Below are 17010 nucleotides of genomic sequence, written 5' to 3' on the forward strand. Positions count from 1 at the left end.
TGCTGCTGCTGCTGCGACGATGGGGAAGGAAAAGACGCACATAAACCTGGTGGTGATCGGCCACGTGGACAGCGGGAAAAGCACCACCACGGGCCACCTGATCTACAAACTCGGCGGCATCGACAAAAGGACCATCGAAAAGTTCGAAAAAGAGTCTTCCGAAATGGGCAAGGCCTCCTTCAAGTACGCCTGGGTCCTCGACAAGCTCAAGGCCGAGCGCGAGCGCGGCATCACCATCGACATCGCTCTCTGGCAGTTCGAGACTCCCGCCTTCCACTACACCGTCATTGACGCGCCGGGCCACCGCGACTTCATCAAAAACATGATTACCGGCACGTCTCAGGCGGACGTCGCGTTGCTCGTCGTGCCTGCGGACCAGGGCGGCTTCGAGGGCGCCTTCTCCAAGGAAGGTCTGCCCCCGCTGTTTTGCTGCTGCTGTGCTTCTGTTGTGCTCCTGTTTTGCTGCTGCTGTGCTGCTGTTTCGCTGCTGCTGTGCTGCTGTTTTGCTGCTGCTGTGCTGCTGTTTTGCTGCTGCTGTGCTCCTGTTTTGCTGCGGTTTCGCTGCTGTTTTGCTGCTACTGTGCTGCTGTTTCGCTGCTGCTGTGCTGCGGTTTTGCTGCGGTTTCGCTGCTGTTTCGCTGCTGCTGTGGTGCTGTTTTGCTGCGGATTCGCTGCTGTTTCGCTGCTGTTGTTTTGGTGCTGCTGCTGTTTCGGCGCTGCTGTTTGGCTGGTGGTGTGGTGTTTCGCGTTGGAAGGGGAGCGAATGCGGCGCGGGGCTGGGCCTGCAGGGCAGACGCGGGAACACGCGCTGCTGGCGTTCACGCTGGGCGTGAAGCAGATGATCGTGGGGATAAACAAAATGGACGCGACTTCGCCGGAGAAGTACAGCGAGGCGCGGTTCAACGAAATCCAAGCCGAAGTGTCGCGGTACCTGAAGACAGTGGGCTACAACCCGGAGAAAGTGCCGTTCGTGCCGATCTCAGGCTTCGTGGGCGACAACATGGTGGAGCGCAGCAGCAACATGGGCTGGTACAAGGGCAAAACGCTGGTGGAGGCTTTGGACAGCGTGGAGCCCCCGAAGCGCCCCGTGGACAAGCCGCTGCGGCTGCCGCTGCAGGACGTGTACAAGATCGGCGGGATCGGCACGGTCCCCGTGGGGCGCGTGGAGACGGGCGTGCTGAAGCCAGGCATGGTGGTGACCTTCGCGCCCTCGGGGCTGCAGACGGAGGTCAAGTCCGTGGAGATGCACCACGCGCAGCTGGAGCAGGCCGTCCCCGGAGACAACGTGGGCTTCAACGTGAAAAACGTCTCCGTCAAGGACGTCAAGCGCGGCCACGTCGCCTCCGACTCCAAGAACGACCCCGCCAAGGCCGCCGCCAGCTTCCAGGCCCAGGTCATCGTCCTGCACCACCCCGGCCAGATCAACCCCGGCTACACGCCCGTCCTCGACTGCCACACTGCGCACATCAGTTGCAAGTTCGCCGACCTCGAGAAGCGCCTCGACCGCCGCAGCGGCAAGGCTCTCGAGGACTCTCCCAAGTCCATCAAGAGCGGCGACGCCGCCATCGTCAGGATGGAGCCCAGCAAGCCCATGTGCGTCGAGGCTTTCATCGAGTACCCGCCGCTCGGCCGCTTCGCCGTCCGCGACATGAAGCAGACCATTGCCGTCGGCGTCATCAAGGCCGTCGAGAAGAAGGAGGCTGGCGGCAAGGTCACCAAGAGTGCGCAGAAGGCCGCCGCCAAGAAGTGACCTTGTCTGTGGCTTGCGCTTGCTGCTGCTGCGCTTGCTGCTGCTGCGCTTGCGGTTGCTGCGCGGGCGGGGCGCGGCCCCAGACGCTGTTTTAGGGTTTTAAGTGCTCCGGTGCGCACGGGCGCGCGGCGCGGCGCCGCCGCGCTGCTGCGCGTAGAACACTTCTAGGGTTTAGGCCGGCTAGGCTTTAGGGGCGCTACGGTTTAGCCGTTACGCTTAGGGGTTCCCGGGGGGCCCTCCCCCGCGCGCCGCTGCCACAAGCTGCCGGCTGCAGCAGCTGCGGGCAGTCGCGCGGCGCAGCAGCAGCAACTGCGATGCTGCAGCAGCAACTGCGACGCTGCAGCAACAACTGCGACGCTGCAGCAACAACTGCAACGTTGCAGCAACACTGCAACGCTGCAGCAACAGCTGCAGAGGCAGAAACGCTGCGGCAGCAACGGTGGCAACGCTGCAGCAACGATTACAGCGCCGCCGCTGCAGCAACGCCAGCAGCAACGCTGGGGCATCTACAACACCAACGCTGCACCAATAACTGCAGCGCCAACGCTGCTGCACCAATAACATCAGCGCCGACGCTGCACCGACAACTGCAGCGCCAATGCTGCACCAACTACAACGGAAACGATGCACCAGCTACAACGGCAACGCTGCAGCAACAGCAGCGATGCAGCAACAGCAACGCTGCAGCAACAACGGCAACGGAGACGCTGCAGCGACAACAGCAACAGCAACGCTGCAGCAACAACAGCAATAGCAACGCTGCAGCAACAACAGCAACAGCAACGCTGCAGCAACAACAGGCAACGCTGCGGAAACAACAGCAACGGCAACGCTGCAGCAACAACAGCTACTGCAACGCTGCAGCAACAACAGCTACTGCAACGCTGCAGCAACAGGAACGGCAGCGCTGCAGCAACAATAGCAACAGCAACGCTGCAGCAGCAACAGCAACGCTGCAGCAACAACAGCAACGCTGCAGCAACAACAGCAACAGCAACGCTGCAGCAACAACAGCAACGGCAACGCTGCAGCAACAACAGCAACAGCAACGCTGCAGCAACAACAGCAACAGCAACGCTGCAGCAACAACAGCAACAGCATCGCTGCAGCAACAACAGCAACAGCAACGCTGCAGCAACAACAGCAACAGCAACGCTGCAGCAACAATACAGCACAAATGCAGCAGAACTGGTGCGTTAGCAATGTTTGAGGTGTATGAACACCGCGGATAGGCGCTGCTGAGGGCGGCGTGGCCGACCGACTGGGGCCCCACAGCTGCAGCAGCCGAAGCGCCACGCAGGCAGGGTTTAGGGTTTAGGGTTTAGGGTTTGGGGTCTGCGGGTTTTTTGCGATGCGGAAATGACCCTTTTGTCTCCACCGGGACTCTGGGCACCCCCAGCGGGATCTCCAGGGGGGCCCCCAGGGGGGCCCCCGGCGGGGGGCCCCCCCTTTCAAACAAGTGACCCTGAAGAACCCCTTGTGCTGCTGCTGCAGCCGGAGAGCCAAAGGGGCGCAGCAGCAGCAAGGTTTCCCTGCACTCCAGACGCAACCCAGCTCTCGCAGCAGCAGCTGCTGCTGCTGAGGCACCAGCCGCAGCAGCAGCAGCAGCAGCAGCAGAGCTCGCAGCTCTCGGAGACTGAGGAACACTGCATGCGCAGAAGAGGCTCCCTATTCTCCGCTGCCAGCCAGGACGCTTTCGCCGCTGCTGCTGCTGCTGCCGAGCAGCAACAGCAGCAGCAGCAGCACCACCACCACCACCACCACCGGCAGCAGCTGCTGCCTTTGTGGGATAAACTCTGTGAGGACTCCCAGGCCTACTCCCAGCAGCAGCAGCAGCAGGAGATTGTTTGGGCCGTTGAAAGGGCTTTTGCTGCAGAAGAAACAGGACCTGACTTCGCTGCAGCAGACCCAGCAGAAGCAGCAGCAGCAGCTGCTGCTGCTGCTGATGAAACCCCGCAAGGCGCTAAGAGCCGCAACGGCCCCACAGACATAGCAGAAACTTCAGCAACAGCAGCAAAGCCACCAGCAGCAGCAGCAACCGTCGCAGCACCAACAGTCGCAGCAGCTGCAGCAGCAGCAGCAGCAGCAGCTGCTGCTGCTGCTGCAGATGAATCCGACTGTGACTCGCAAGCCACAGTTGTACTTGGAAGCAACTCGCAGGAGCTGCTGCCGGGTGTACATACACCTCGCGCCCAGGCCTCTACTGCAGCAACAGCAGCAGCAGCAGCTGCTGCTGCTGCTGCTGCTGCTGCAGGAGCAACTGCAGCGGCAGCAGCAGCAGCAGAGCAGGACGATGTAGCAGCAGCAGCAGATCTCCCCGTGACACCCGTAGCTGCGCCAATCAATTCAGAAGCTGCCGCAACAGCAGCACCAACAGCAACAGCAGAAGCAGCAGCAACAGCAGCAGCAAATGCAGCAGCAGAAACGGCAGCAGCGTCCGTGAACCTGCTGTCGCCTCCAGCAGCACCAGCAGCAGCCCCTGCAAAGGCAGCAGCTGCTGCGAACGCAGCAGCAGCAGCAGCAGCACATTCGGCGGGTCCTTGGGCGCCAAAGGATGCAGCAGCAGAAACAACTGCAGCAGCTGCAGCAGCTGCTGCTGCTGCTGCAGCCTCAACTGCTGCTGCTGCTGCAAGAGAAACCCAAGCGCAAGCACCGCGCGCACCCCCACCGCAGGAACCGCTGCCGCAGTCGCAGCTGCAGCAGCAGCAGCCGCACCAGCAGCCGCAACAGCAGCAGCAGCAGCAGCAACAGCAACAGCAGCTGCAGCAGCTGCAGCAGCTGCAGCAGCAGCAGCTGCAGCAGCTAGGAGGTCTGTCTCCTTTAGGGCTGAGTGTGGCTGATTGGGACGACCTGGAAGAGGCCCTCGAGTTTGCCTTATCCCAGGCCAAGGAAGAGAGCCAAGCTGTGGGGGCCCCTGCCTCTGCTGCTGCTGCTGCTGCTGCTGCTGCTACTGCTGCTGTGTCTGCGAAGACCGACGCCTGTAGCAGCAGGGGTGCCCCACAGCTTGGTGCAGCGGCCGCTTACTGGGGTCAAAGCCAACAGCAACAGCAGCAGCAGCAGCAGTACTACCATGCTATGCAGATGCAGCAACAACAGCAGCAGCAGCAGCAGCTGCAGCAGCAGCAGCAGCAACACCTGCAGCAGACATGGCTACGGGAGGTCCCCTTCGACCACACAGGCACGGCAAGCCGCGGCCCCCCGCACCAGTTGGACCCTCAGTATCAGCAGCAGCAGCAGCAACAGCAGCACCTGCAGCAGCAGCAGCAGCAGCAGCAGCAGCAGCAGCAGCAGCAGCAGCAGAGATTGTGGGAGAGCAGCAGCTCGTCAACCCCTGTGAAGAGACTGGCCTCTTCTCTGAGTGCAGTCCCTCAAGGGTCTCTTTTGTCTGTCTCCAGCGGTCCCACACCTTCGCCCCCGAAGCAGCAGAAGCTAGCAGCAAAACAGCAGCAGCAGCAGCAGCAGCTAGGCGCAGCTCAGGACAGCAGGGGCTGCTCTCAAGCGGAGCGCCAGCAGCAACAGCAGCAGCAGCAGCAGCAGCACGGCCCTTGCAGCAACAGTAGCAGCAACAACCGCACAACCGACAACACCAGCAGCAGCAGCAGCAGCAGCAGCAGCAGCAGCAGCGATGACTGGCTGTCGGATGCTGCTTTCCTGCAGCAGCTGCTGCCGCCCGAGGGCGCCGCGCAGCTTTTCGGAGAGGAGACAGATGAGATAAACTGGGGGCCCATTTCTTAGTCCCTTTTGTGTCTTTAATTTTTTACTTTTGTTTTTATTTTTATTTCCGTTTTATTCCTTCTTTGTTTTTTCGTTTTATTTTCTCTTTTGTCTCCATTCTTTAATGTCTCTTTTAAAATTTTTATTTATCTCTTTATTTTCTTCTTATTTGTCTCTTTTTCTTTTTATTTGTCTTTTTATTTTCTTTTATTTGTCTCTTTATTTGTCTCCTTCGACTCCCTTAAGTAATTCTTTTTGTCTCTTAGTTTTTTCATTTATTTCATTTTCTTTGCTGCCCTCACAAACAAAAACAATAAGGGGCTTTTGGGGGGCCCCCGAGGGTACTTGGGGGCCCCCTAGGGGCCTCTTGAAGGCCCTGGGGGCCCCTAGTGACCCCTTGGGGGGCCCCCAGGGGCCCCCTGGGCCCCCCCGAGGCCCCCAGACCTTACTGCGAGGGGCCCCTAATGCTCTTTAGGGGCCCTGTAGGACCTATGTAGGCATTTAGGGGCCCTTGTTCCAATGTGGGGCCCCCAGAAGTCCCCTAAGGGGACCACAAGGGGCCCCCAAAGGGCCCCAAACGCTACAAGGGGGCCCCCATTTGGTGAAGTAGAGTCTTCTATGCCCAAATGAAGCACTTATGTTTGCTTAGAGGGCCTTAGGGGCCCCCCCATCCCCAAGAAGGGCCCCTGAGGGGCCCTTGGGGGCCCTTTAGGGCCCCCTTGGGGGCCCCCCGGGTCCATCGGGGGCCCCTAGGGACTAACAAGAGCCCCGAAATTCATTGGGGGGCCCCTGGATCGAATTAAGACCCTCTAGGGGCCCTTAAGGGCCCCAAAAGGACCCTCGGGGGGCCCTTTAGGGTATTCTTAGGGGGCCCCCCTGGGGCCCTTGAAGTTGCCCCCGGAGCTCTGGGGACTTCGCTCGTCCGGCGGGGGGCCTTTGAGGGTTCAGCGGCTGGGGGGCCCCCCAGGGTTTAGCTTCTTGAGGGCCCCCGGGATGTTGGGGGCCCCCGGGGGCCCCCGGGATGTTGGGGGCCCCCTGGGGCCCCGGGGGGCCCCTGGGGGACCCAAGAGTACCTTTTTGTGTGTTGCATTTTTTCTTTTTTCGTTTGGAAGACTAAATTTCTGGTGGTGCTCCCTGAAGTCTCCTTTTGTCACCTTTTGTCTCTTTTTGTTTTTTTGCTTTTTATTTTTTTGTTTCTTTTGTTTTCTCCTTTATTTCTTTTTTGTCCCCTTTTGTCTAAATCGTTCTCAACTTCTTGTGCCGTGGGCCCCATGGGGGCCCACATTGAATTGTCCAACTCTGTTCAATTAATTAATTTAATTTAATTAATTAAATCCAATTAATTAATTATTAATTAATTAATCCAGATTAACTCATTAGTTCAAATCAAACATTTAATTCCTATATTGGAAGTCAAATTCCTAATTTAGGGGTGGCCCTCCGGGGGCCCCCCAATTTAATTTTCGCACTTGAAAGTTTTTATTATTTTTAATTATTTATAAATAAATTAATACAAAAGGAGTAGCTTTACGCAACGCTGCGCTGCTGCTGCTGCTGCCGCTGCTGCTGGTCCTGCTGCTGCTGCTGCTGCTGTGCTGTTGCGGCTGGTGCGTGGTGGGGGCCCCATCAACCCCACCACGGAAGGCCACTGGGGCCCCCCAGGTGGGGCCCCCCCCAGCATTTTGTTGTCTTCTAATTGAATATAAAAAGACCTTTAATATTTTTTTAATGAAATAAAAAGGGGCAAGTGGATTGCGGTGTACGTACACCTGAGACGCTCGGAAGGAGACAGAAGCAGCGAGCATGATGCCCGCAGCTGCAGCAGCAGCAGCAGCTGCTGCTGCAGCAGCAGCAGGCGCAGCAGCAGGCGTAGCAGCAGCAACAGCAGCAGCAGTCAAGGCGGCCACGCAGCCACAGCCAGCAGCAGCAGCCACATCAGCAGCAGCAGCAGCAGCAACAAAGGAGACAGAAAGTACCAACGCTGAATGCTTAGAAGGGGGGCCCCCATCCCCCCAAAGGGCCCCCTCAACCCGCCGAAGGTCTGCTGCTGTGGGGGCCCCCCGAGGGGGCCCCCTGAAGACTTCTAAGGCAGCAGAGGGTGCAGCAAAGTGCAGAAAAAAGCAGCAAAAAGAAATATATCCACCAAGAGACACTTCTTGCGAGGCGTGCCTTAAGCTGCAGCAGCAGCTGCAGCAGCAGCAGCAGCAGCAGCAGCAAGCAACAGATGAGAACAGTGCGCAGGGCAACGAAGGGCAAAGGGACGCATGCGAAGCAGCAGCAACAGCAGCATCAGCAGCAGCAGAATCAGCGTCCGCTCCCGCAACAGCAGCAGCAGAAAAAGAAGACTTGCAGAGTCTGCAAGCTCTTGCTGCTGCTGCTGCTGCGCTGCGCTGCTGCGGCTACCACATACACTTGATGAAGCCCTCAGCTTTTGCTGCTGCACTAAAGGCCTGGTTTAGAAAACACAGAAGGAAACTACCCTGGAGGTTTGCTGCTGCTGCTGCTACTGCTGCTGCTGTTATTACTGCTGCTGCTGCGGTTGCTGCTGCTGCTTCTGCCGTTATTGCTGCCGCTGCTGCGGTTGCTTCTGCTGCTGCTGCTGCTGCGGTTGCTGCTGCTGCTGCAGCTGCTGCGGTTGCTGCGGTTAATGCTGCTGTTACTGCTGCTGTTGCTGCTGCTGCTGTTGCTGCACCAGTTTGGGCTTGTTAACTGCTGCTGCTGCTGCTCTTGCTGCTGCTGCAGAGGAGACCCTCCGCCATACACTTGTTGGAAGGAGACACGCAAAGACACGATGGATGCCTCAGCTGCTGCTGCTGATGCTGCTGATTCTCCTGCTGCGGCTGCTGCTGCTTCACAGACTGGCAAGAGGAAGAGACAGCAGCAGCAGCAGCAGCAGCAACAGCAGCAACGCTCAATAGTGTCTTTCTTTAAGCCCGTACCTTCTGGAAAACGACGCCAGCCCAGCAGCAGCAGCAGCAGCAGCAGCAGCAGCCGAAAGGAGGAGGTTGTGGTGGTGTCTGAGGACGAGCAGGAAGATATGGAAGCAGTAGAGACAGCAGAAGCAGCAGCAGCAGCAGCAGCAGCAGCAGGGGATATGAAAGCAACAGCCGCAACAGCTAAAGAAACAGATGCAGCAGTTGCTGCAGCAACAACAACAGCAGCAGCCAAAAGGGAAGCAACAGCAGCAGCAGGAACAACTGCAGTAGCAGCAGCAGTAGGAGCAGATGTAGCAGCAACAGCAGCAGCAGGAAAAGACGCAGCAGCAGCAGCAACAATCAAGATGGAAGTAACAGCAGCGGCAGCAGGGGCAGACGCAGCAGCAGCAACAGCATCACCCAAGACGGAAGCAGCAGCAGCAGCAGCAGCAACAGCAGGAGCAGATGCAGCAGCAGCAACAGCATCACCCAAGACGGAAGGAACAGCAGCAGCAGCGGCAGCGGGAACAGACGTAGCAGCAGCGTCAGCCAAGACGGAAGCAGCAGCAGCAGGAACAGCAGCAGGAACAGATGCGGCAGCAGCAGCAGCAGCAGGAACAGATGCAGCAGCAGCAGCAGCACCAGCACCGCCGCGCAGCGCGTACGGGATTTGGATAAGCGAAGTGATGCTGCAGCAGACACAAGTGGCAGCAGCAGTTTCTTACTGGCTGAAGTGGCAAGTTTTGTTTTTTAATTTTTAGTTTAATTTAATTTAATTTAATCTAATCTAATTTAATTTAATTCAATTTAATTTAATTTAATTTAATTGTCTCCTTTTAATGCAACTGTCTCCTTTTAATTCCTTTAATTCTTTTATTTATTTATTTATTTTTATTTATTTATTTATACTTATTTATTTATTTATTTTTTATTTTTATTTTTTATTTTTTATTTCCTGCAGGATGGCTCGCTGGCCTTCTGTGTCTTCTCTTGCTGCTGCTTCTCTTGAAGACATTTTTAAAGTCTGGGCAGGCCTGGGCTATTACAGGAGGCAAGTTTGCTGCTGCTGCTGCTGCTCTTGCTGCTGCTGCTGCCGGTGCTGCTCTTGTCGCTGCTGCTGGTGCTGCTCTTGCTGGTGCTGCTCTTGCTGCTGGTGCTGCTCTTGCTGCTGCTGCCGCTGATTGTGCTGCTGCCGCTGCTTTTTCTGTGGCTGCTTGTGCTGCTCTTGCTGCTGCTGCTGCTGCTGCTGTGGCTGCTGCTGATATTCATGCTGCTGCTAATCTCGCTGTTGTTCTTGGTCGTGGTGGCGGTGGCGGTGCTGCTGCTGTTCCTATTGCAGTAGCTGTTGCTGCTGCTGCTGCAGCTGCTGTCCCTTCACTTCATGTTGCTGCTGCTGTTGCTGTGGTTGCTGCTGCTGCTGCTGCCGCTGTTGCACTTATCGTTGTTAGCTGCTACTACTATTTTTGCTGCCACTGCTGCCGCTGCTTCTGCTGTTGCTGCTGCTGCAGCTGCTTGCTTTGCAGCAGCAGCAAGCCTGTCCAATCCATGCTTTCCTGTTGCTGCTGCTGCTGCTGCAGGGCTGTGCTGCTTCTAGAAGGAGCCAAATATCTTATGAAGAAGCACGGAGGAGAGGTGAGCTTTATTGCTGTTGCAGCCGTTGCTGCTGTTGCTGCTATTGCTGCTGCTGCTGCTGCTGCTGCTGCTGCTGCTGCTTCGCTCCTTCTCCCGCTCTTTCTCCTGCAGCATCCCGCCTCGCCGCTGCTGCTGCTGCCGCTGCTGCTGCTGCTGCTGCAGCTGCCAGCTTCTGTCGCTTTGCTGCAGTCAACTCCAGGAATAGGCCCCTACACAGGGGGGGCCATTGGGGCCCTCGCTTTTGGGCTGAGGGCCCCCGCAGTTGACGGGAACGTCGCCAGAGTCTTCTGCAGGGTTTTCGGTGAGGGTTTAGGGTTAAGGGTTTAGGGTTTAGGGTTTCGGCTTTAGGGGTTGGGGTTTGGGGTTTAGGGTCTGGGGTTTAGGGTTTGGGGTGAGACGGTGTTGACAAGGTCTTCTTCAGGGTCTTCGTGAGAGGTTTGGGGTTTGAGGTTTAGGGTTTAGGGTTTGGTGTTGGGGGTTTAGGGTTTGGGGCTTAGGATTTGGGGTTTAGGGTTTGGGGTTTAGGGTTTAGGGTTTAGGCAGAGACGAAGTCGCCAAGGTCTTCCGTAGGGTCTTCGTGAGGGTTTAGGGTTTAGGGTTTAGTGAGGCGAAGAGGATCTGCTGCTTCGTGTCTTTTAATTTATTTTATTTTCTTTTGTCTCCTTTCGTCTCCTTTTTGTTTTTAATTTCTTTTTCTCCTTTTGTCTCTTTTTGTGTCTTGAAGGCCTCGCCACTCCATCTGACCCGCGCACTCAGCAGCAAGTAATCCCGTACGCCCGAGGGTTTAGGGTTTAGGGTTTGGGGTTTAGGGTTGAGGGTTTAGGGTTTGGGGTTTAGGGTTTAGGGTTTGGGCTGCCAGGCTTGAACGCCCCGTGCAAGGTCTCCAGCGAGAAGTTTAGTGTACATAACTCGGGTGTAGGGACTGCTTTCAAGGGTTTAGGGTTTAGGGTTTAGGGTTTAGGGTTTGTGCGCAGCAAACTAATAGAGCCGCTGCTGCCGCAGCAAGAGTGTGGGATCTGGGCCGAAGCAGCAATTGAGTTGGGGGCCACCGTTTGCCTGCCTAGGGCCCCAGCTTGCTGCGCCTGCCCCAGTCAGCTGCTGCTGCTGCTGCTGCTGAGCTGCTGCTGCTGCTGCTGCTGCTGAGCTGCTGCTGCTGCTGTCTAGCTGCTACTGCTGCTGGTGGCAATTAGGTGCTGTTGCTGCCGATTGGCTGCTGCGGCTGAGCAGCAGCTGCTGCTGCTGCTGCTGAGCAGCTGCAGCTGCTGAGCATCTGGTGCTATTTAGCTACTGCTACTGCTGCTGCTCCTTTTGCTTAGCTGCTCTTTCTGTTTGGATGATGCTGTTCAGCTGCTGCTGCTGCTGCTGCTGCTGCTGCAGTCCGCTCGTGGTGCATCGCAGCAGCAGAAGAAGAGGGCCGAGCAGCTCGGAAAGGCCACTGCTGCAGCTGCGGGATCTGCACTGAACAAGAAGCCTCTGATGTGGGCCTTGCTGCTGCTGCTGCTGCTTTTGCTGCTGCTGCTCCATTTGCTGCAGTTGCTGCTGCTGTTGTTGCTTTCGCTGCTTCTGGCCTTTTGCTGCTGCTGCAGCTGCGGCTCTTGTTGCTGCTGCTCCTTCTGGCGCCGTTGCTGCTGCTGCTGCTGCTCTTGTTGCTTTTGTTATTTTTGCTGCTGTTGCTGCATCTGCTGCTGCTGCTCCTTTTGCTGCTGTTTTTGCTGTTGCTGTTGGACTTTGCGCCTTTCTGCCTTGGCCACCATCGCTGCTGTTACCTCCCGCTTGTGCTGCTGCTGCTGCTGCTGCTGCAGGCCTGCGGCATTCCCGGCAAGTACCCTCTCCGGGTTTCCAAAAAGAGCAGCAAGAAGCAGCAAGTCGAGGTCCTCTCTTTATTCATTTTGTCAGGGGGCCCCCCGCTAGGGGCCCCCCACCCGTTTGGGGGCCCCCCTGCCGGGGGGCTCCCCAGAACTGGGGGGCCCCCCAAGAAGAACTGCTGTCCCTCGGGGGGGCCCCCCATGAGGGTACTGCTGGAGATGAGAGCTGAAGAAGGGCTGCTGGCGCGTCAGTGGGGCCCCTTGACAATTACTTTTGCTGCTGCTGCTGCTGCTGCTAATAAAAAGGAAAACAAGGAGCAGCAGCAAATTGCTTTTGCTGCTGCTGATGTTAAGAAGAAAAACGGGGAGCAGCAGCAAATCCGAAGGGCCAAGGAGACCCTCGCCAAGGCAAGACCCAAACTGCACGCAGCAGCAGCAGCAGCAGCAGCTGCTGCTGCTGCTGCTGCTGCCGCCGCCGCTGCAGTTGTAGCAGCCGCACACGTGACGCAGTTTAAAGACCCAACACGGCATGCAGTTGCAGCAGCAACAGCAGCAGGAGCACCAGCTGCTGCTGCTGTTGCAGCAGGAACTGCCACTGCTGCTAGTGCTGCTGCTGCTTTGGTTTTTGCTGCAGCAATGGGGCGAGCTGCTGAACACTGAAGGCGACGCGAAAGACTCAATCCACTACGTGAATTCCAAACCCTAAACCCTAAACCCTAAACCCTCAACTGTGAAGAAACCCTAGAGCTTTTCGCTCACTCCAGCAACTTTAGAATTAATTTAAATAAATTAGTTAAAAATAAAAAACAAAAGTGCATCTATCTGCAAGTGCAGCTAGCTGCAGTTGAGGTGTACATACAGCTCAGGTGTACATACAGCTCTGGTGTACATACAACTCGGGTGTATCTGCAGCTCGGGTGTATATACAGCTCGGGTGTATCTGCAGCTCGGCAGCGTCACGCACCAGTTCAGCCACCAGTCTCACAGCGTCTACGTGTTCTACGCGCAGCAGCAGCAGCAGCAGCAGCAGCAGCAGCAGCAAGAGCAGCAGCAGCAGCAGCAGCAGCAGCAAGGGCGGCAGTGGGCGACTCTTTCTGAAGCTGAGGTGAGTGTCTCCTTGAGGTGTACATACACCGCAGCAGCCATTTGGTTTTCAGAAGATCCACACATGCAATCTATATTTTTATTTTTACAAAAAACAAAATAATGCATTTAAATGCATTTAAATGGATACGTGTCTCTCCTTAATTGTCTCTTTTTAATTACTTTCATCTGATTGTCTCCTTTACTTTCATTTAGTTGTCTCTTTAAATGTCTCCCCTTAAAATTACTTTCATTTAGTTGTCTCTTTTTAAATGTCTCTTTCTAAGTTAATTTAATTCAATTGTCTCTTTTTAAGTGTCTCTTTTTAATTATCTCTGACTCAGCGCTTCGTGTTAAACAAACCCCTTGCTGAATTTCTGTTTCATTCTACTACCAAACTAAAATAAACAAATAAATAAATAAAATGTATGTAAATAAATAAATAGGAACAAATAATAAATAAGTGAACAAATATAAACAAATAAATGAATAAATAAATATAAATAAGTTTTTAGTTTGCTGCACTTTGTCTCCTAGGCCCTTTGCACCTGCACCTACTTTACGAAGCAGCTGCAGCTGCTGCTGCTGCTGCTGTCGGGGCAGCAGCAGCAAAAAGGCCCGTGCAGCAGCAGCGTCAAACGACACTAGTTGTGTCGAGAAGCAAATAACTAATTAGAAACGAATAATCCATCTTAATTCAACCAAATGCATTAAATAAATAAACTCGTTTTTCAAATCTACAGAAATTTATAAAGGACCCGCTTCCTTGGGGTGTACGTACACCTCAAAAGCCCAGCCGGGGGATCGGCCCCCCAACCTCCTGCGGTGTCTGTACACCCCAAAAGCTGCAGCAGCAGGGACACTGGCTGCTGCTGCAGCAGCTGCTGCTGCAGCAACTCCAGCTCCAGCCGTTTCAACTGCAGCAGCAAACGGCTGCAGCAGCAACTGCTGCTGCCGCCTCTCCCACTGCCGCACCAGCTGCCGCAGCAGCAGCAGCTGCTGCTGCCGCTTCAACTGCCGCACCACCAGCAGCAGCAGCGGCAGCAGCAGCAGCTGCTGCTGCTGCCACTCCGCGCATGCAGCTGCTGCTTTGGGGCTGGATTTATGGGGCCCGCGCCAGTGCGAACAGGGGCCCCCTTTTAAACAAAAGGAGAAAAGGAAAACGCAAAAAGTGCAAATATTGACCTGCATTAAAATAAATAAATTCCGCAATTTATTCCAAACACTTAAACTCATTCTTATTTATTAATTCGCCTTCAGAAGAGCCGAATGGAGCCAGAAGAAGCCTCAGCAGCAGCAGCAGCAGCAGCTCCTGCTGCTGCTGCAGCTGTAGCTCTGCTGCTGCCGGCGCAGCTGCTGCTGCTGCTGCTGCTGCTGCTGCGGGAGTCTCTTTCTGGCTTCTCTTCCGACAAAGAACTAGACAACGAACAAAGTGGAAAAGGCCTTATTGAATTTAAATAAACTTCCGCAAATAATAATTCATTCAACAGCAGCAAAGAGAGAGAGACAGCCCAACAAGTGCCATTTGTGTCTCCTTCGTCTCCTTTGTCTTCCAAATGAAGCACCCCGTGCTGCCAAACCTAGCGGCTGCTGCTGCTGCTGCTGCTGCAGCGGGCTGCTGCTGCCGGCTTATTCCGCCGTTGCAGCTGCAGCTTCCCCCCGCCGCCGCCGCCGCCGCCGCCGCTGCTGCTGCTGCTGCTGCTGCTGCAGTCTCCTCAAGGCAGCAAGTACTGCATCCAGCTGTCCTCTTCGGGGAAGAACTCGCGGATGGTCCAGCGGTAAACCTCCTTGGGGTCTCCTTCGAAGTGGCTGCTGCTGTGGGGCCCCACAGGGGCCCCCAAGCTGCGCAGCAGCCTCAAGTAAAAGACCTCTTGGGCCCTCAAAAGGGTTTGCACGGGGGGCCCCAACTCTTCTTTAGAATTAAGTCCCACTTCGAGATGATAAAGGAGCCAGTCTGCTGCTGCTTCGAGTCTGAGCTGCGCGGCCTGTTTGACTTCCTCCATGATTTCCGCGGTTTGCTGCTGCTGCTGCAGCAGCTGCTGCTGCCGCTGCAGCAGCTGCTGCTGCCGCTGCAGCAGCTGCTGCTCCCGCTCCTCCCGCCGCAGCTCCGCGGCCTCCGGCTGCTGCTGCTGCTGCTCCTGCTCCTGCTCCTGCTGCGGCCGCTCGCCCGCGGCCTCGGCGCTGCCGGCGCCGCCGGCGGCCTCGCTGCTGCTGCTGCTGCTGCTGCTGCTGCTGCTGGAAAGAGACAGCTCCTTGAGCCTGTCGAGAGCAGCAACTTCGTGGCTGTGCAGCAGCGCCTGGTGCATGCGGAAGAGGGCCCAGTCCCGCTGTCTCCTTTCTCTGTCGGACTTGGGGCTTTCTTGAAAGGCCTCGGGATCATTTGTCTCCAAATAAAAAGAATAAAAAGCGACAAGAGCTTCTTCTTGGCCCCCCAGGAAGCCCCGCTGCTGGCTGCGGGCCACGAACTGCTGCAGCGAAGCAGCAGCAAACTCTTGCCTGAAGGCCTCGCAGAGGGGCCCCTGCGGAGACAGAAACAGCGGGAAGAACGAGGGAGCAGCAGCAGCACGTCCTGCTGCTGCTGCTGCTGCTGCTGTGGGGTGCACCGCGCCCTCTTCCGCCTGCAGCGCCGGCGGCGCCGCCCCGAGCGCTTCTCGCGCTGCTGCTGCTGCTGCTGCTGCTGTCAGCGCGTCCCCCGCTGCTGCTGCGTCACCTCCTGCTGCTGCTGCTGCTGCTGTGGGGCGGGGCTCCTCATCGTCGGACAAGTACGGGAAGTGCGTGTAGCCGCCATAGTTCTCTCGTGCTGCTGCTGCTGCTGCTGCTGCCGTCGGAGCTGCTGCTGCTCCACTCGGCCAACCGGGGTCCTCCCCCGCTGCTGCTGCGTCACCTCCTGCTGCTGCTGCTGCTGCAGTGGGGTGCGTGCTTTCCTCGCTAAGAGTGAAGTACATAGGCGGAGACTCCGAATCCTCAAGAGCTGCTGCTGCTGCTGCTGTCAGCGCTGAATCCTCGTCGCCGGCCTCTGCTGTTGCTGCTGCTGCTTCTGCTGCTGCTACTGCTGCTGTGGGGTGTACATCGTCGTCAAGCCAGAAAGAGAATGGCAACGAGCCGGCCGCCTCGCGAGCTGCTGCTGCTGCTGCTGCTGCTGTCAAGGCGGCCTCCTCGTCTCCTGCTGCTGCTGCTGCTTCTTCTGCTGCTCTTTGTGCTGCTGCTGCTTCTGCAGCAGTGAGGTGTCTCTCCTCCTCGTCAAAGAGATAAGGGAAGACCCCGGAGCCAAACTCCTCGCGAGCTGCTGCTGCTGCTGCTGCTGCTGTCAGAGCGCCCTTATCTGCTGCTGCTGCTGCAGCAGGGGCCCCCTGCCGCCGGCGAATCCCTGCCACTAGAGCCCCAAAAAATAATCCAAGTGCAGCAAGAGCCAACAGGGGGCCCCCTACGTGGCTCCTGAGGGGGGCCCTCCTGGGGGCCCCCCGGGGGCCCCTCTCGAACAAGAATCCCTCCACGCCGTTTTTCAGGGACCCCTCCAGAGGGGACAACAGGGGCCCCCGGGGGCCCCCCTGGGGGGCCCCCAGGGGGCCCCCATGATCCTCTGTGGCCACCAGGGGCTCCCCGTAAGGAGCCAGCAAAGGGCCCCCGTGGGCTGGGTCTTGGGGTGTACGTACACCTGAAGAGCCCGAGCTGCTGCCCCGGGGCTCGAGGCTGCTGCTGCTGGAAGCTGGAGAAGACATGCGGCCCATTTTAGGGTATTAAAAGAGAAAAGAAGTGAAAACGCCGCGAAAAACCCGCGGAAACCCTAAACCCTAGACCCTAAACCCTCGCCGAGCCGACGGAGGAATGCTTCGGGCCAAAGAACGGACCAGGGCACGTCTAGGGGAACAGAAAAAGTTGTTTGCCAATTAATAGTTCCAAATTGTGAATAATGGCTGCCACAAGCAGCGAATTAGGGTTTTAGGGTTTGGGAATTAGGGTTTAGGGTTTGGCGGTTCGAGGCTGGTCCGGCCTCAAAGCAGAAGACCGAGACAGCAAGCAGAGAGAAGGCTGGGAGTCTATGGCTTGCAATTAAACGTAAGACTTAAATTAGGGTTTAGGGTTTGATGCTCGCGATGAATCTTGAAAAAGC

General features: G+C 56.7%; 6 protein-coding genes across 6 annotated transcripts; 4 read left to right on the forward strand and 2 right to left on the reverse strand.

Moving 5' to 3' along the window:
- Positions 1-19: 19 nt before the first annotated feature.
- ETH_00010290 (Elongation factor 1-alpha, related) lies at positions 20-1750 on the forward strand (the record flags this gene model as incomplete). The annotated part of the gene is made up of 2 exons (XM_013379330.1): positions 20-410; positions 789-1750. The coding sequence occupies 2 exons, from the start codon at positions 20-22 to the stop codon at positions 1748-1750; spliced, it is 1353 nt and encodes a 450-aa protein (XP_013234784.1).
- A 314-nt stretch (positions 1751-2064) lies between these two features.
- On the forward strand, positions 2065-2982 carry ETH_00010295 (uncharacterized protein; the record flags this gene model as incomplete). The annotated part of the gene is made up of 1 exon (XM_013379331.1): positions 2065-2982. One exon carries the CDS (start codon positions 2065-2067, stop codon positions 2980-2982), a length of 918 nt encoding a protein of 305 aa, XP_013234785.1.
- A 127-nt stretch (positions 2983-3109) lies between these two features.
- Positions 3110-5485, forward strand: ETH_00010300 (uncharacterized protein; the record flags this gene model as incomplete). The annotated part of the gene is made up of 1 exon (XM_013379332.1): positions 3110-5485. One exon carries the CDS (start codon positions 3110-3112, stop codon positions 5483-5485), a length of 2376 nt encoding a protein of 791 aa, XP_013234786.1.
- A 1782-nt stretch (positions 5486-7267) lies between these two features.
- Positions 7268-9140, forward strand: ETH_00010305 (helix-hairpin-helix motif-containing protein, putative; the record flags this gene model as incomplete). Its single annotated transcript, XM_013379333.1, has 2 exons — positions 7268-7950; positions 8207-9140. The coding sequence occupies 2 exons, from the start codon at positions 7268-7270 to the stop codon at positions 9138-9140; spliced, it is 1617 nt and encodes a 538-aa protein (XP_013234787.1).
- Positions 9141-11301: 2161 nt separating this feature from the next.
- On the reverse strand, positions 11302-12019 carry ETH_00010310 (uncharacterized protein; the record flags this gene model as incomplete). The annotated part of the gene is made up of 2 exons (XM_013379334.1): positions 11302-11815; positions 11934-12019. The coding sequence occupies 2 exons, from the start codon at positions 12017-12019 to the stop codon at positions 11302-11304; spliced, it is 600 nt and encodes a 199-aa protein (XP_013234788.1).
- A 2595-nt stretch (positions 12020-14614) lies between these two features.
- On the reverse strand, positions 14615-16627 carry ETH_00010315 (uncharacterized protein; the record flags this gene model as incomplete). Its single annotated transcript, XM_013379335.1, has 1 exon — positions 14615-16627. The coding sequence occupies one exon, from the start codon at positions 16625-16627 to the stop codon at positions 14615-14617; it is 2013 nt and encodes a 670-aa protein (XP_013234789.1).
- Between the last annotated feature and the right edge of the window lie 383 nt (positions 16628-17010).

This window comes from Eimeria tenella, genomic scaffold (assembly GCF_000499545.2).
Source record: "Eimeria tenella Houghton genomic scaffold, Eth_scaff223, whole genome shotgun sequence".
Lineage (NCBI taxonomy): Eukaryota > Apicomplexa > Conoidasida > Eucoccidiorida > Eimeriidae > Eimeria > Eimeria tenella.